General features: G+C 41.7%; 1 protein-coding gene across 1 annotated transcript in view; it reads left to right on the forward strand.

The window, feature by feature from the left end:
* Positions 1 to 19,186, forward strand: part of WNT4 (Wnt family member 4) — a 78,578-nt gene that overhangs the window by 29,952 nt on the left and 29,440 nt on the right. The window contains exon 2 of the mRNA XM_073656809.1: positions 6,072 to 6,307. Coding sequence (XP_073512910.1) covers positions 6,072 to 6,307 — 236 coding nt within the window. The remainder of the gene's footprint in view (positions 1 to 6,071; positions 6,308 to 19,186) is intronic.

A 19,186-nucleotide genomic window follows, 5' to 3' on the forward strand; every position in this document is an offset into this window, starting at 1 on the left:
AACAATGACATGAGCATCCTGATTACCACGTCTTAAGACCCTTTTAGAAATTAATCAAAGGCCTAACTTTTAGCTACCTTATATCTGCATATCTTACAAAGTGACCTTGATTTGAGAGAGTAATGCAAAACCCCAATGTCATATACCATTCATCTTTTTCTCTTGGGTTGTTGTGTAGACTTTTAAGTGGGTAGATAGACTGAAATTGGTATAAACTATGGATGGTGTCCAATCTCCCAAACTCTCAAGCAAGTGTGTGTTATCTCTGCTTGTAGAAATACTCAGTAATAGTAATAGTGCTGCTGTTCCTGGCGGTGGCATGACATTCCGAGTGGATGGCCCTGATGGAATATTGATGAGTTGTAGCCAAAGCAGCCACTGATTGGCTGCAGTCTCCATGTTACACAGCCAGCCACTTCGCCTTTGGGAAAAGCGGCGTCAACTTTGCTGGAGGCGTCGCTGCAGGAGGTGAGTCGCCACTGTTTTTATTTTAATTTGGGTATTGAGTTGATTAAACTTGCATTGCCAGTAGTGGACAACCCCTTTAAAAACAATTAAAGCCCTACATACTACAGTGTGATCATTCCCATTGGTTTCAGACTTCAGTAGAGTACTGGACATCCCCCTCATGGAAGTCAAATGAGCTGGTATCGACCAACTAGCAAACCACCGTAAGGGATAACAAACCAACGTATAGGTATAACGAAGCCAGCACAGACTAAAAAAATGTGTCTAAAAGCATGGGCTCCTACCCAAAGTCTGAGAAATAATAATATACTGTAGTACAGGTGGAGGAATTTTGGTCAGATAATCCAGCATCAAGGGCATGTACAATTTTAAGTTGCCAAGGCAGATGAGACTGCACTTTATAAAGAAAGAGTACACCCAATAAAGAGGACAGATGGGAGATCCTCGTGGCAGAATGGCCCCACACGTATCAGCAGAAGCTCAATATTCAGAAATAGGCTATATTTTTCCATAATATCCTCAAAGTACACATAAAACACACAAAAAGCCTCCTATTCCAAGTTGCTTCAGTACTTTAAGAAGCCATCATCTAGTACTGCTCATGTGGTCTTTCTATGACTTGTTTCTTTTCCACTTGGCCTATATTACCATAAGGCTATGTGCACGCTAAGTCTTTTGGCTTAGTTTTTGTAGTGGAAAACTGAGCAGAAACTCCAAGTTTTTGAGGGGTTTTGAGTCTTTCAGGAGGATTTGGAGAGTTTCAGTTCCATTTCTACTTAGAGGGTATGTTTTTACATGGAGTTTTTGGAGTAGATACTTAGAGGAAACTCTTCTAATCCTTATTGGAAATGCAAAACCCAAAAACTTGGGGGTTCTGCTCAGTTTCTTCTAAAAAAAAAGACTAACCTGTTTCTGCTCAAAAACTTCTAATCCTCCTCGGAAATGCAAAACTTTTCAAAAACTTGGGGGTTCTGCTCAGTTTGTTCTAAAAATAATTCAGCAAAAAAGACTAAGCTGTTCCTGCTCAGAAAACTCAATGTGCACATACCCTAAAGGCTGGAATACACCTTAAACTACACTGGGATGGGATTTCACGACAGGTGGTCTTTCAACATGGACTATCTAAAATATGTTCTGAGTATATATTCAACTATACTTTAGGGGGCATAACCCAGAGTGTCTTGAACTCGTTGCATCTTTGGACAAGGGAGGTGAAGGACACATGGGACATGGACTTTACTACTCTGGGTTCTTTGGGCTCAAGACTACTCTACCAATGGCCTTTGCGTAGTTGCCAAAATCGCCCAAATGCATGAACTGTTTTCCTCTACAAATGAGCAACAGGTCTGAAATCACAATTCTGATCGTTTGGTTTGTAATAGATGTGTGAGAGTGATTAGAAAACAGCAGAAGCTGAGAGAGGACGGTATGGCAGCTGGGAGTTGGCACTCACAAGTATTTTCTGCTTATTTTGGCTGGCTCTGAAGACCTCTGGCTTTTCCAAGTACTACTTGGATACAGCAGTAATCAGGATTTCTGACAAGATAGATTCCCAGTTAGGAATGCACATCCCTATAGTATCAGCGAGATAGAGCAGAAAGTTGCAGACTTGTGAGAATGAAGGCGATCACTGTCCAAACTTCCTGCAAGATATGTCAGTAAGAAGACGATTGATCACCGAGCGGGAGACAGATGGGTCTTCAGGCGGCCAAGATTACATTTACAAGATGAGGAAGTTTTTCCTTGTCCGGCCCGATAGAACATTTGGATTGCAAGCTCTACAGGCAAAGTGCCTGCAGCTTCTCACGGCCAGTAAGGTGCTGCACAAATATGTTTGCTTTTTCTTTATTCTTTTCTCGCACATTATCCGCACTCCCTAAATGGAACAAGCAAATAGTTTTAAAAAGGCCGAATGTGCAGATGTAAATAACTTACTCATGTGTTGCCAAAAATGTTCTGCAGATCTACTACAAGAAAGAGAACACGCTGAAACGGTCTGTCATCGCGGCCCCATCGAATATGGCTGCGAGCACACGTGTCCTGAAAAGTGCCATTGGGGATTGAATACTGGGACTTAAAAGGATGTCAAGGATGCCTCTCATAGACTAGTAGCTGGTATTGCAGCTCAGGTCTATTCAACTTGGAGAGCTGCAATACCAGACACAACCAATGGACAAGAGTGGCGCTGTATTAAAGAAAAAAAAAGGCACTTTTCTACTAGAAATCCCAATCTTTTTAATTCAGGTATTTCCAGAGTAGCTATGTTAGGGGCTTCACACTTCATAAGACCTTTCGATCTAAAAGGATGCTTTCACATTGTGTTTTCTCACACATTGATTGCAGTAATGAGCAAGCATGCTCATTACTCGAGATTTACGAGCATGCTCAAGTGTTTTCCGAGTATCTTCAGCGTGCTCGGGTGTTATGTTTTAGTCACCCCATGCACATGATTTGCGACTGCTTGACAGCTTTAATACATGTGAGGAATGCCTATTTCTTAGGCATTCCTCACATGTATTAAAGCTGTCAAACAGTTGCAAATCATGAGCACGGAATGACTAAAACATAACACCCGAGCACACTGAAGATACTCGGCGAGCACCCGAGCATGCTCGCCGAAAGGGTTAACAGAACATACTCGCTCATCACTAAATGTTTGGCCTCATCGGGGCTTACATCCAGATCCCCCCGCAATATGGGATTCGGGCGTATGTGACGATGGGGCCATATACTGTAATGGTGCTGGCAGAGTGAACGTGCGCTCTGATGTGCTTCATTTTCGGGACTGTACGCCTACTGGAGGCTAACACTCAGACATGGTAAACTGCATCTGGGTGTCCATCTCCAGTAGGCATACACTCCCGCCTTTTCACTCTGTCGGCACCATTATAGTCTATGACCCTGTCGGTACATACTCCCAAATCCCGTTTTGCTGGGGGTCTGGATGTATGCCCCGACGAGACAAGCAAACATGTGACAAAACACAATGTGAAAGCATCCTAATATTTAAAAATGTTGTCTCAAGTAATAAATTTATGGCATATCCCAAGTATGTGCCATAAATGTCTAATACAGTTATATGAAAAAGTTTGGGCACCCCTATTAATCATAAGCTTAATGTTTTATAAAAATTGGTGTTTTTGCAACAGCTATTTCAGTTTGATATATGTATTAACTGTTGGACGCAGTAATGTTTCTGCCTTGAAATGAGGTTTATTGTACTAACAGAAAATGTGCAATCTGCATTCAAACAAAATTTGACAGGTGCATAAGTATGGGCACCCTTATCATTTTCTTGTTTTAAATACTCCTACCTACTTTTTACTGACTTACTAAAGCACTTTTTTTGGTTTTGTAACCTCATTGAGCTTTGAACTTCATAGCAGCCAGATGTATGCAATCATGAGAAAAGCTACTTAAAGTGGCCACTTGCAAGTTGTTCTCCTGTTTGAATCTCGTCTGAAGAGTGGCATTGTTCAGGGGAAGGATACAAAAAGATTTAACCTGTCAGTTTCCACTGTGAGGAACATAGTAAGGAAATGGAAGAACACAGGGACAGTTCTTGTTAAGGCCAGAAGTGGCAGGCCAAGATAAACATCAGAAAGGCAGAGAAGAAGAATGGTGAGATCAGTGAAGGACAATTCTCAGACCACCTCCAGAGAGCTGCAGCATCAACTTGCTGCAGATGGTGTCACTGTGCATCGGTCAACTATACAACGCACTTTGCACAAGGAGAAGCTGTATGGGAGAGTGATGCAAAAGAAGCTGTTTCTGCAAGCACGCCACAAACAGAGTCGGCTGAGGTATGCAAAAGCACATTTGGAGAAGCCAATTTCTTTTTGGAAGAAGGTCCTGTGGACTGATGAAACCAAGATTGAGTTGTTTGGTCATACAAAAAGGTATTATGCATGGCGGCAAAAAACCACAGCATTCCAAGAAAAACACTTGCTACCCACAGTAAAATTTGGTGGAGGTTCCATCATGCTTTGGGGCTGTGTGGCCAGTGCCGACACCGTGAATCTTGTTAAAGTTGAGGGACGCATAGATTCCACTCAGTATCAGCAGATTCTTGACAATAATGTTTAAGAATCAGTGATAAAGTTGAAGTTACGCAGGGGATAGATCTTTCAGCAAGACAATGATCCAAAACACCGCTCCAAATCTACTCAGGCATTCATGCAGAGGAACAATTACAATGTTCTGGAATGGCCATCCCAGTCCCCAGACCTGAATATCATTGAACATCTGTGGGATCATTTGAAGAGGGCTGTCCATGCTCGGCGACCATCAAACTTAACTGAACTGGAATTGTTTTGTAAAGAGGAATGGTCAAAAATACCTTCACCCAGGATCCAAGAAATCATTAAAAGCTACAGAAAGCAACAAGAGGCTGTTATTTTTGCAAAAGGAGGATCTACTAAATATTAATGTCACTTTTCTGGTGAGGTGCCCATACTTATGCACCTGTCAAATTTTGTTTGAATGCAGATTGCACATTTTCTGTTAGTACAATAAACCTCATTTCAAGGCAGAAACATTACTGTGCCCAACAGTTATTACATATATCAAACTGAAATAGCTGTTGCAAAAATACCAATTTTTATAAAACATTAAGCTTAAGATTAATAGGGGTGCCCAAACTTTTTCATATAACTGTATATTAAGAATAGGGGTTCCTTGATCCCCATTTAATCTGGTTTCCAAAAGAGGTGACACAAGAGGTGACTGTGCATGCGCGACTCTTTCTATTCCCTGATATAGGAGTTCTGAATACAGCTGAGCGGAATACAAATTCGGGACTTCCATAGTAGAGAATGGAGAGAGCCACCTCTCCTGTCACTACAGTCATAAACCAGTTGGAATGAGGGATAGGTGGATCTCCAGATTGGGGCATGTCCCATAGGTAGGATGTCCATCAATTAGACATTTATGCTATATCCCATGGATATGCCATAAATGCCCGTCATTGGACAACCCCATTATTATTTCCTTTGTTGGCACTGCAGGAAAATGGGACACTTGCTGCCAGATTACAGCTGATCATTGGGAATATCAGTAGGAAGAGAAGCGGCAATCAGTTTATAATCAGTAAATGTTTACCAATTGGCAGTCGTTAGTGCAGCCGGTCAGTCTGTGTAAACTGACCCAGACACAGGTTGACATTGCCAATGAGGTGGAGGTGTATGCCTTACTATTGATGGTCATCCCTTCCTGGATTTGAAGGAACTGACCACGTGGTACATATACCCTTGTGAGGCAATGTTCTTGGCAAGTCCAACTCTGACCATAGGAGAGCAATGGCAAGTCAGAATGCATTTTTAAAACTTTCCTTAATATGTTCCTGCCAAACACTGGATAGCGAAATGGGATATCCATAAAGGACAAAATGGCATTTTGTGATAATATTTTTTTTGCATTTCTATTCTATAGGGTAAGTCCAACGGTCACTACTTTATTTTTCAAGTTTCCAGGTCTTACAACCTTCAAAAAAACTGTCCACACCAGATGACTTTTCTAAGCTTTAGACGTAACGTTCTTCTAAGTTCCACTTTCTACACGTTGCTCTACAAGAATTAAGTTGTCTTCCTCTGTATATCCTACAGGTATCTTGCAAAACTGTCCTCGGTAGGCAGTATTTCAGAGGAGGAAACTTGTGAGAAGCTCAAGGGATTAATTCAACGCCAGGTGCAAATGTGCAAGAGAAATCTGGAAGTCATGGACTCCGTGAGGCGAGGGGCTCAGCTGGCAATTGAAGAATGCCAGTATCAGTTCAGGAATCGACGCTGGAACTGCTCAACACTCGACACATTGCCTGTTTTTGGAAAAGTGGTGACACAGGGTAAGAAACGTAGATTTCGAAGTCATGTAAGCCTTATAGTGCTGTTTACATTCTTAGTAGAGCTCACGTAAAGTCATTCTCCACTTAAAGGGGTTGATGACTTTTAAAGAACATTACTTAGTAGTCATTAGCCAACCTTAAAAATTCCCTCCGATAAATTCAGAAACATCACTCAGGCAGTGGATTACATTGCTGAAGGACACAGTCCATGAAGAGATTTTTACTAAAGAGGCCTGGATCGCTTGTAGTAATGTCCAGGAAGGAGCAAAAACCTGTTTGCTACCGTTAGGGGGGGCCATCAATGCTCTGTGCCATGTGGGTGTAAATGAGAGAATGCCATCACAATGTTGAGAAATAATTTTGGTATATGTCTGATGCAGGACACAAGTGTAACGTGAACATGTTTCATGTGATATAGCGTTGACGTGTTCCTGCAATTGCAGTATTAAGTGCACATGCTGCACCTACAGGTCTGTACAATAGGACTCCATAGAAGGTTACATTGTGACAAAGGACTTCATCTTGGTGCCACATCAATTTGGCTTTATCAACAGGTCTTTTTTCACATTTAAAGGGAACCTGTCAACAGAAAAAAATGCTATTAACCTGCAGATATGAGGTTAATCTGCAGGGTAATAGCGTTACTAACCACCGGCGCCCGCACTTAGCCGAACACTGTGGGGAAAAAATGAACTGTTAGTTTTTCACTCACTGCTTGCTAGAAGAAGCTTGAGAAACCTCCGTCTTTTTTTTGCATATGAGAAAAATGGATGTCGCACTGGCAGAGACAGACAGAAAAGGGTCCCTTTGCAAGAATAGTTCATGGGCCCTTTAAAGTCCTATTGTTCTGTCTATGGAAGAGAATATGGGCCCCCTTATTTCTTGGGCTGCACAGGTTGCTCCAATGATATGTCTGCCCCATGGATGGTAAAAATGAACACATATACAAAAACCTGATGATAACGAGATTCAGCACACTAATGAAAAACAGTCTGTTTTTGCATTAGAGAAAAAAAATTGATGTGTGAATTTAACCTAAAGGATGTACAGTATAAACCCACCGTTCAACAAAATATGGAATCAGGGGGGATTTTTAGTGGCGGTTACACCCCTTCGGTCTATTTAAATAGGGCATACTTGCTCTAATTGAAAACTTCTAGCTGGTGACATATACCTTACTAATTGCAGAGGGTTTGCAGTTGCCCACATGGTGGAGTGCACCTCTACTTGTTTTCTTTTACGTAATACAATCAGGAGGCTAATAATGGTATTAAATGCTAAAATAGAAATGAAAAGAAAAATAAACATAAGCCCGGTCTCAGCACAACATGCACTTTCATATAAGCAGTGTGTTGACATGTGTGTCCCTTTAAACTTGGCAATATTCCCGGCATTCCAAACATAAAAGCTACTGCAGTAGAACGGATGGTGAGGACAGGGAATAGGCGCAGTACAAAACACAGCTGGCTGTACTATATGAAGTTTACAGTTGCAATTAAAATGATTCAACCCTCATTGCAAATTCGATTTATTAGCAAAATTCACAAACTTTCTGCTGTTTTCAATAATCCAATGAAACAAGAACAGCTTAAAAAGCTCAACACAATGAATATAACAAGTGATTTCTCCAAATTCATCACAATAAGCCTCTCTTACTCACTACAGCAGTCTTTCATGACAAGCGTCTTCTTTACTACTTAGTAGAGTCCCTCTGGCTGTTATGACCTGCTACGAACATGATGCATAGCCAGATACCGGCTAATGGCAGCCTTAAGAATCTTAGCCAATTTCTCATGGGCAATGGTCTCTAGGTCACTAATATTCTTGGATTTGCGTGCTGCAACCAACTTTTTCAAATTCCACCAAAGATTTTCTATGGGGTTCATATCAGGAGACTGTGACATTCTCTTCAGAATCTTCCAGGACTTCTTCTGAAACTAAGCCTGTGAGGAAAGCTTTGGATCATTATTCTGTTGGAAGGTCCAATGACTGCAAGGCTTGAGCTTCCTCACACCACTCATGACGTTTCCTGCTAGGATTTTCTTGTACTTGATTAAATCCATCTTGTCCTCCACACACTGCAGGTTTTCAGTGCCAGATGAAGGAAAGCAATCACAGAGCATCACTGCACCACCAACATGCTTCACTGTAGGCATCTTTGAGCCACCACCATGCTTCACTGTAAGCCTCACCGAGCTACCGCAATGCTTCACTATAGGCATCATTGAGCTCCCTCCATGCAACACTGTAGACATTAGCAAGCCACCGTCATGCGTCACTGTAGGCATCACCAAGCCCTCATCATGCGTCACTATAGGCATCACCAACACCCCTGGCCATGCATCACTGTTGGCAATAGCAAGCCACTGCCATGTAAAAGCTGTAAGCATCACCAAGCCCTCACCATGCTTCAATGTAGGCAGATTATTCTTTTCATATGCTTTATTCTTCCTCCTCAAGACATACCGCTGATCCACAAACCAAAAAAGTTCCAGTTTTGTTTCATCCCTCCATAGAACAGAATCCCAATTTTAGTGGCTTATTTATTTATCTACATATATGGCTTCTAGTCTTTGGAGTTCAGGCAAAAAGACATTGTGTTTAGTAGGCACCTTTCTGTGTAAACTGAAGCTTCAGCGTCTGCTGCCACCACATCTTGCAGTAGGTCTTGTGTAGTCACTCGAGTGTTGTTGACCACCTGCTCTTCAGGAATCTGATGGCAGTCGATGACAGCTTCCTTTTTCTGCCACATCCAGGTAGTGCAGCCAGTGTAGCTACACTGAAAACTCTTCTTCCAGCAGTATCTCTAGGAACATTCAATGCCTTTGTATCTTTTTCTATCCTTTTCCATGTTTGAGCAAAGTCATTATCTCTTCTCTAAAGTTTTTGGAGCACTGTCTTGATTTTGCCATATTTCTAACAAGCAATCGGTAAACAACCCCCCAGCCAGTCCAGGTATTGGATGTGTTTTATCTCAAACACATGTGATGTGCCTAATAAAGCTCTTATATCATGTACTTGATACAAATATTTGCTCTTATAATGGAATGGAATCTATTCAGTGGGTGAATAATTCTAAGAGTGCAGTAGTCAGAAAAAGTGGCATTTTGTGCTGAATTTGGAGAAACCACTTGTTATGTTAGTTGTGTTGAGCAATTTAAATTGTTCTCATTTGATTGTTTCATTGCAAAGTTGTAAACTTTGCTTATAAACAATATTCAATGGGGGTTTAATAATTCTGATTGCATCTGAATACACACATATATATATATATATATATATATATATACAGTTGTGCTCAAAAGTTTACATACCCCGACAGAATTTTTCTTGGCCTAGTTTCAGAGAATATGATTGATAACAAAAAACTTTTTCTCCACTCATGGTTATTGGTTGGGTGAAGCCATTTTTTGTCAAACTACTGTGTTTTCTCTTTTTAAATCTTAATGACGACCAAAAACATCCAAATGACCCTGATCAAAAGTTCACATACCCCAGTTCTTAATACCGTGTATTGCCCCCTCTAACATCAATGACAGTTTGAAGTCTTTTGTGGTAGTTGTGGATGAGGTTCTTTATTTTCTCAGATGGTAAAGCTGCCCATTCTTCTTGGCAAAAAGCCTCCAGTTCCTGTAAATTCCTGGGCTGTCTAGCATGAACTGCGCGCTTGAGATCTCCCCAGAGTGGCTCAATGATATTGAGGTCAGGAGACTGAGATGGCCACTCCAGAACCTTCACTTTGTTTTGCTGTAGCCAATGACAGGTTGACTTGGCCTTGTGTTTTGGATCATTGTCATGTTGGAACGTCCAAGTACGTCCCATGTGCAGCTTCCGGGCTGATGAGTTCAAATTTGCCTCCAGTATTTGCTGATAACGTGCTGCATTCATCTTTCCTTCAACTTTTACCAAGTTTCCTGGGCCTTTGTAGTTCACACATCCCCCAAAACATCAGCGATCCACCTCCGTGCTTTACTGTAGGAATGGTGTTCCTTTCATCATTGGCCTTGTTGACCTCTCTCCAACTGTAACGTCTATGGTTGTGGTCAAAAAGTTCAATTTTGGTCTCATCCCTCCAAATTATCTTCTTCCAGAAGTTTTGAGGCTTGTCTCTGTGCTGTTTGACATATTGTAGGTGAGAAACTTTGTGGCATTTGTGCAGTAACGGCTTTCTTCTGGCGACTCGACCATGCAGCCCATTTTTCTAAAAGTGCATTCTTATTGTGCATCTTGAAACAGCCACACTGCTAGTTTTCAGAGAGTCCTGAATTTCAACTGATGTTATTTGTGGGTTTTTCTTTGCATCCCAAACTATTTTCCTAGAAGTTGTGGCCGAAATCTTTGTTGGTCTACCTGAGGCTGTGTGCCCACGATGCGTTTTTTAAGTGTTTCCGCAGCGGCAAAAACGCTGCAGAAACGCTTAAAAATTGCATGGTAGAAGGCCTGCCATGTTCCCCAATGATAATGCGCATGTGCTGTGCACATGCTGCGGAAGTTTCTGCTGCGGGTTATCATTGCGGAAAAAAATGCAGCACTACCAATTATTTTGCGGAAGCGCTGCGTTTTCGCCGCCATTGACTTGCATTGGAATGCATGGAATCCGCATCACTGGATCTGTACATGCGGATTCCACACGTTTCAATGTGCGGATGGTACCCGGGTCTGGAGGAGAGGAGACTCTCCTCCGGACCCGGGTACCATAGAACCTGTGAAAAAAAGAATAAAATAAAAAATAAATATGATACTTAACTTCTAATGGCCGCCGGTCTCCTTGTCTTCGCTTGCCGGCAGATTGCGGTGGACTGAAGGACCTGCGCTGACGTCATAGTCATGTGACGGCAGGTCCTTCAGTGTACCGCGATCTGCCGGCAGCCAGGACGGAGCGAAGAAAGACTCCGGGGCCATCGGAAGGTAAGTATAGATTTATTTTTTTATTTTTTACCATTCTTTCAGTCACACTATATAAATCCATGCCGTTTGCATGGATTTATATAGTGTGACCAAGTTCACAAGCACTTTCCAAGTGATGCTAAAATCGCTTGGAAAGCGCTTGTCAACCCGCATGCGGAAATGCATGTGAAGAACGCTTCACATCCGCTTGTCCCTGGCAGGAAAAACGCATGTACAATCCGCATGTACAATCCGCATGTACAATCCGCATGTACAATCCACATGTACAATCCGCATGTACAATCCGCATGTACAATCCGCATGTACAATCCGCATGTACAATCCACATGTACAATCCACATGTACAATCCGCATGTACAATCCGCATGTACAATCCGCATGCTTTTTTTCTGCCAGGGTAGATGCAGAAACGCTCAGGAAAAAATCCGGAGCATTTCTGCATCGTGGGCACATAGCCTAACAGTGGTTTAGTTTTTACAGAGCCCCTGATTTTCCATTGTTAATCACAGTTTGAACGCTGCTGACTGGCATTATCAATTCCTTGGATATCTTTTTGTATCACTTTCCTGTGTTATACAGTTCAACTACCTTTTCCCATAGATCCGTTGCTTTCCCCATGACTCGCAATCCAGAAATGTCAGTGGCTGGATGAAAGATGAGACAGTGTGTCTGGATCCCAGAAACTCACTCAACTTTCATGTACACACACTGATTACAAGCAAACAGCTCACAGGTGAAGATGTTACCTTTAGTAGCCATTCAAACCCATTTGTGTCAAATTCTGTGCATGTTATCAGGCCACAATCACCAGGGTATGTGAACTTTTGATCATTTGGATGTTTTTGGTTGCCTTTAAGATTTAAAAAGAGAAAACACAGTAGTTTGACAATAAATGGCTTCACCCAACCAATAACCATGAGTGGAGAAAAAGTTTTTTGTTATCATGCATATTCCCTGAAACAAGGCCAAGAAAGCAAAAATTTTGCCAGGGTATGTAAACTTTTGAGCACAACTGCATATTATATAATACTTCCCATTACCTATAAACAGCAGAGTGTTACATTGCACTGGTTCACACCAGGTCTGTAGATTTGCCCTTAATACAAGTGCACTCTTTACTTTGTTAATGGAACCTTGAGAGTTCATCGCCAAAAGGTACGATTCCAGATTATCATTCTGTACCATGATCGGTCTGAGATTCCTTGGACTTCACAAAGAGCAGGTCCACATATCATTGCAAGGCAATCTTATTTGCTATCATTGTACACTCAGAAGATCTAATAATTTATTTGTCAATAATCTCAGAAGAAACAGAGCATAGTGACAAGTGACTGGCTCTGTCAGCTCAAAATGGGGTTGTCTTGTGCTGGATCTTCGAGGCTCATTATTGTATCAGAGCCTGTGCCCAATGTCGTGTACTCACTTACTGACCAGTCTGACCATGCCTGGGTAACAATAGGAATAACTATTGATTTTTCCCAGACACCGAAATTAATAAATAACAGGACAGATAAAAAAAAAACACCTCTAGCGCTTGTATTAATGAGAACCTGTTAATTCCAAAAATAAATATATTTTTTTACTTTATGTAAACGCCGCTGTTCTCCTGAATCCGGTGATGTTTTTCTTTTGTTCCTGCTCCTCTCCGTTCCTGAGATATGGCCCTGTCTTCCCTGAATATAAATCTAGTCTTTTTTTTGCCAAATGGGTGTGAGCCTCAAGAAGGCAGCCAAAGACAGGATTTGAAGACCACGCCCACTTGGCTAAAAAATATTAGATTTATATACGGGGAAAAGAGGGCCATATCTCTGGAACGGAGAGGCGCAGGAACAAAAGAAAAACATCGTCGGATTCAGGAGAACAGCGGCATTTACATCAAGTAAGGAAAATACATATTTGTGGAAGTGATAGGTTCTTATTAATAAGAGCGCTAGATATTTTTTTTAATCGGCCTAGCTTGTTATTAATTTCGGTGTCTGGGAAAGATCAAGAGACGAGCAGGAACAAAAGAATAACAATGCCGGATTACGAAAAACAACCAAATTCATACCATTCTTTGATTGTAGGTTGGTATTTTCTATCATGTCTTTTCCGGTGAGAAAATTTTTGAAGTGTAAATTTTTTTTTTTATGTTAACATAATAACTGTATATGTTATACATGGAAACACTTAGATGAAAGAGAAGTTATCTATTTTTATAAATCTGGGATTATTTGTCAGTTTTCTCCTTGAAGTACACTTGTTTATAATGAAACCTAATCCTCACATCATTATTCTATAACTGTGATGCACAACATATGGGGAAAGGCCCTGAGAATGGCCCTACGTTCTCTTTTCTACAAACCTAACCATTGAGAACAAGTGCATATAATCAAGCAGACATCTCCATAGACAAACATTGGCAGCAGCTTGATTTCTGCTCTGGAGCTCATTGACATTAAATGCGGCACTGTTACTGGATGCCACGTTTGCCATTAACCAGTTTGTGAAATTTTTTTATCTTTTAGGTCTTCTACAGTCTGCTCACATTGTGAAGTAGAAGCATCTAGTAGTGTAACAGCCTAGCTAGATAGTGAGGCAAACTCAGCGAGGATTCCTAGTGCTATAACATATCATTTTAAAACCCAATTTTTGTACTGATTTTTTTTTTTTACAAAAATGAAAGTTCAGTCTCTATAACAAAGCACCAAATCCCTGCATAGAGTTATAAAAATAATATCCTTCATCCACCAGTAGAGGGAGCATACTTAATGCAGTTTTATTATTGGGTTTAATATATATATGTATACAGTTATCTCCTTAGCTCCCTCTAGTGGTGGATGCATGCAGCCAGAATTATATATATTATTTAGCGCTATGGCTACACAATTCTATAAAGAATATATAAAAAAATGAAATTACCGTAGAATGATCAACCTAAAATTAACATGGTGCTTCTTTTGCACTGATTGATTTCCTTTCCTAATTCTATTTTTAAAATTTTTAAAGGGAACCTGTCAGTCCATTCTTGCTGCCCAAACCCCGGACAGCATGAATCACAGTCCGGCTGCACCATAGCTGGGTATGGATTTCCCTTAAAGGGTTTGTTTGGTCCAAAGCGATAAGTTTGCAGTCACTCTGTGTGACTGCAGACTTATGATTCCTTCCAGTCCACACACTGTGCGCTGCAGGGATTCGCTGGTTTCTGAGCCAGGACCGGAGGGTATGTATGTGTTATACACACTCCCGGCCAGTGGGCAAGGCTTCACTTCATACAATTGTATAGAGCGAGGCCTCAGGTTGGCCACGCCCACTGGATGGCCACATCACTAGACGGGGTGCGGCCTTGCTCAATACAAGTGTATGGAGCAAGGCTACACCTACTGGTCAGAAGTATGTATAACTCCTACATACCCTCCGGTCCCTGCTCAGAAACCGGTGAATCCCCGCAGTGTGTGCGCTGGGAGGATTCATAAGTCTACATTCACACAGCTTAGACAAATCTTTAAACTATGTTGTCTCTGAGACGCCGGAGCATTTCAGAGAAAAACATACCTGGCTGCTAGAGTTAGGCGGAACAATTCGCGGGACTGGTCAGCAGTTGCTGGATGGAAGACTCACAGATCTATTACCTTCCAAAATTCCCGGCATGATTTTTCATTATCGGGACTTTATGGCACAAATGACAGCTAATCAACAGCCACACCAGGGATCCCATAAGGCAACAGATTTGTGAGCCTTACATCCAGGATCCAGAGACTACTGACCAGGCCGATGGGCCGGAGTCCTGTGAATCCATCTGCCCAACTCTAGCATCCAGGTTCGAAGAGTTCCCATTCATGGGTCACCGGGCATTGATCTGGCTGATGGACAGGAGTCCTATGAATCATTCTCTCCAACTCTACTTAATGGTGCAGCCAGGCTCTGATTGGTGCTGCCCGTGGTTTGAGCAGCATGAATCGACTGAATCGACCCTTTTCTCAGTGTTGTTGGTGACTTCATATGCTACATCCTACCAAAAGCCCACAAAAATCTTGCCCGCCCGGAACGTAGGGAATGGGTGTGCTGCGAAGTCACACAACTGTCCGACTTACTAAGTACAGTTAACCAAACGGAAAACAAAACATCCAGAAATTCTCTTTCCGTCATAAGTGATGCTTTCCTCCACTGAGATACAATTATCATCCCACTCCGATTTAAATGCTCTCAAAGGAACCACATATTGATTTTAATGTCTTACAGCTGAACTAGCAAAACGTTCAGCTCCACATAAATACATTCAGTAAGTCTGAACATAACAGCGTCCCTACTTCCATGATCCAAGGGGCAGATTTTCTCAAACTATCGTAAAATTAAACTTAAGGCCACGATTTATCATTAGCGTTTTATAAAGTCACTTTTTTTGTCTTGTCTTTACATTTTTGCGGGTGTTTATTGCACCGAATTCATTAAAGTGAAGCAAATCTTTGATGAATTTGGAGTAAATGAAAAAATATATATTTTGCTTTATTCGTGTTTTTTGGGGGTAAAACGTTGGACGACTTTTTCAATAAACTTTAAAATGTTGCATGTAAGACTTAAACATTTAGATACATTTTGTGTAGAACAATAGTGTTAAAAAATTTCCCTACATTTCAAAAAGTCTCAAACTATGATTTAGCCGAAAATAGTTGGGTAATGAAAACCACTGCCACAAAAAAAAAAGTGGCAAGGGCTGGAAAAAACTAACATACAAATAGCTCACAGTCACCCATAATAAATTATATATAAAAACATGTAAAACCTAAACTTGTGCAAAAAGAATCATGAAGCCAAAGATCAATGTTTAGTGCAGTGGCTCATGCTGGATGTTAAAATATTGCCTAACCTCACTTTACACAACCTCCTGTCTTACTTAAAGGGGTTGTCCAGGCTTGGGGTACAAGTTTGCTGTCACTCTGTGTGACTGCAGACTTGTGAATCCTCACACTGTGCATTATGCACACTGTTAGGATTGTCCGATTTGCATGCATGTGGTCACACGTCGACTAGTCGTGCGTGGCCTCCCTCTATACAAGTAAATTGAGCGAGGTTGGAAATGTCTAGTTGGAATGTGGCTGGAAGTATGCAAATTGTGAACTTGCAGTCACATGACCACTCGCTCCATGTGCCAGCACCAGAGAATCCTGACAGCGTGCACTCTGCACACTGTGAGGTTTCACAATTATATAAACTTGAGCCCCAAGCCTGGACAACCTCTCTAAGACCAATTTCTTCTTGCATTAAATTTTTGGCAGAATTTGACACATCTTAAACCATGCCCTTTCTCTGCCAAGCCATGCCCCTTGCAGGGTGAACCTAAAGAAGTATCTAAAACAGTCAAAGAATGTGGTGCATGGTATGTGGACAATAACTATGGCTTAATTTAAGCCAGAATTCTAGTGCATTTTCAGCTGAGCTCTAAAAGAATTACGGAGGGAATTTATTAAAGGGAATCTGTGACCAGGTTTTGCTATGTAATCTGACAGCAGCATGATGTAGGGGCAGAGACCTTGATTCCAGCGATGTGTCACTTATTGGGCTGTTTTGGTATTTCAATAAAATCTGTGTTTTATCAGCAGGAGATTATCACTACAGGACTAGCTGCCTCCTACCTCCTAGTTCTGCCATGCCTCCACCATTGATTAGCATCTTTCTGTTAAAATACAATGTATATAGAAAGCTGCAGTCTTGTGGGCGGGGTTATATGGGGCTCAGCATTCTGAGCTCTGCTAAATCTGCAGCAGAGAAAACTGTGATTCTATCACAACTGCTGCACCCAGTAAACTAAGTGACACATCGCCGGAATCAGGGTCTTTGCCCCTACATCATGCTGCTCTCAAATCACATAGCAAAAATCTTCTGACAGATTCCCTTTAAGGTTGGCTTTAGAGGGAATAATAAATCCCCCCCTAAGGCCACGTTCACACGTTCAGTATTTGGTCAGTATTTTACATCAGAAAATACAGAAGTGGTGATGTGTTTCTATTATACTTTTCCTCTGATTGTTCCACTCCTGGTTTTGGCTTACAAATACTGATGTGAAATACTGACCAAATACTGAACGTGTGAACGTGGCCTAAGACTCCAGCTCTGAATGGCACCAAGCTGCAGTAACAGGCACCGCCACAACTGTATGTGTGGCGCTATGCTCGGTAAACACTGAAGCAAGTGTTGTGGCCCCTAATGTGGCACATGAACGGGTGCCAGAAGTAGGATCCCCAGCAATCAGCTATCCTAAGAAAAGGCCATTAATAGTACAGTCGTTGAAACCCCTTAAGGGTCAATCTTCATCTCCAAATATGTCCTTTTTCCCCACTCCCAAACATTTGTATCTCGTTATAGAAACATATGCGCTGTTATGAATATTAGAAAAATTTCTGACCGCTGTTTCTGTAACAAATGGGATTTTAAGTAAAGAATCTTTTTCCAATTTATCAAACACATCCTTACATTCTGAGAAAGAAAATGGGCGCCAGACTCAATAAGGAAAGGTAAAAATGTCAGCTATTTACAAGTTAGAAGTGTATTGGCCAAGGGTCAATAATGTAAATATTCAAGGTTTTTTAGCGATACGCGGACCCCAGAGAATCCAGGCAGAATACCAATAGTTTTTTTTCTTCTTCTCATCCACATTGAAATGATCAAGTGTTTTATTTTCAGACACGCAAAAGCTGGTTTGTGTTACACAACTGATAGTTAAAACGTTATATCCTGATCATCATCATCACTGTGAATATAAGGTAGTGGATACAGTCCTCCCTACAAATCAGGATAACACCTATTGCAGGTTCTTCAGTCTGCCATGTTGTAACTAGTCCAACTAGCGGATTTTGCATTTAGAACTGTAGGAAAGTTGTGTGACGATATTTGGCTTTTATGGCAAGTCCTGGTTTGCTGCAATGTTATCAGTATTATTAAAATGTCTCAGTCCTGGTTTAGTTCACATATAAAACTAGTATAGGTCTTAAAGAGAATCCGTCAGCAGCTTTTTGCTATGAAATCTGAGAGCAGCATAATGTAGGGACAGAGACCCTGATTCCAGTGATGTGTCACTTACTGGGCTGTGTGTTGTTGTTTTAATAAAATCAGTGTTTTATCAGCAGGAGATTATCACTACAGGACTAGATGTCTCATGCAACCTTGTCCTGCTGTTCTGTGCAATCCCGCCCTCACCACTGATTGGCAGCTGTCAGTATATAGTGCACACAGAAAGCTGCCAATCAGTGTTGTGGGCGGGGTTATACAGGGCTCAGCAGGTAGAGAACTGCTAGATCTGCAGCGGAGATAACAGGGATTTTTATCACAGATGCAGCACCCAATAAACTAAGTGATACATTACTGGAATCAGGGTCTCTGTCCCTACATAATGCTGATGTCAGATTACATAGCAAAAAAAACTGCTGACAGATTTCCTTTAAAGTTCATGTTGTTTCATAATAAAAAATGGGTACATTTGCAAAATGGTTGTCAAAAACAAGCAACTTTGCAATGTACCTCTTCTGAAAAAATCCTCTCTGTTCTCAAGAATAAAGAGATTTTTAATTCTACTGTTTAGTTTATAATTGACTGATCGTTGCATATGTGACGCCTCTTACTCGTAAAGCCCATGTTTTACCCTGGGTGATGGGGGACTCGGTGTCGGGTCCTATGATGGAGAGATGGGGTGCAGCCGTGGCCCGGACCCGACCCGTGCTCAGGGCCGTCACAGTTAAAAGAGATGGTGTGGGCTCATCTGGGTTGAGTGGCTGGTTAACGACTACGCCACCCGTGGTGCCTGGTGAAGGGCCACCAGCGCCGCCGCAGTCCGCTGAGGCCTGGTGTTAGGGCGGCCATGGTTGTTACTACTCCCCACAGACGGAGCAGGGCCTCAGGGCAGAGGGACAGGATGGAGGGGGTAGTAGTAGAGGAGAACGGATGCCGCGTCGCGCGGTGTGACTCAGGAATAACAGTCCGGAGGCCATAGGGGTGAAC

This window comes from Phyllobates terribilis, unplaced genomic scaffold (assembly GCF_046119375.1).
Source record: "Phyllobates terribilis strain yellow unplaced genomic scaffold, ASM4611937v1 Scaffold_12__6_contigs__length_324123572, whole genome shotgun sequence".
Taxonomy (NCBI): domain Eukaryota; kingdom Metazoa; phylum Chordata; class Amphibia; order Anura; family Dendrobatidae; genus Phyllobates; species Phyllobates terribilis.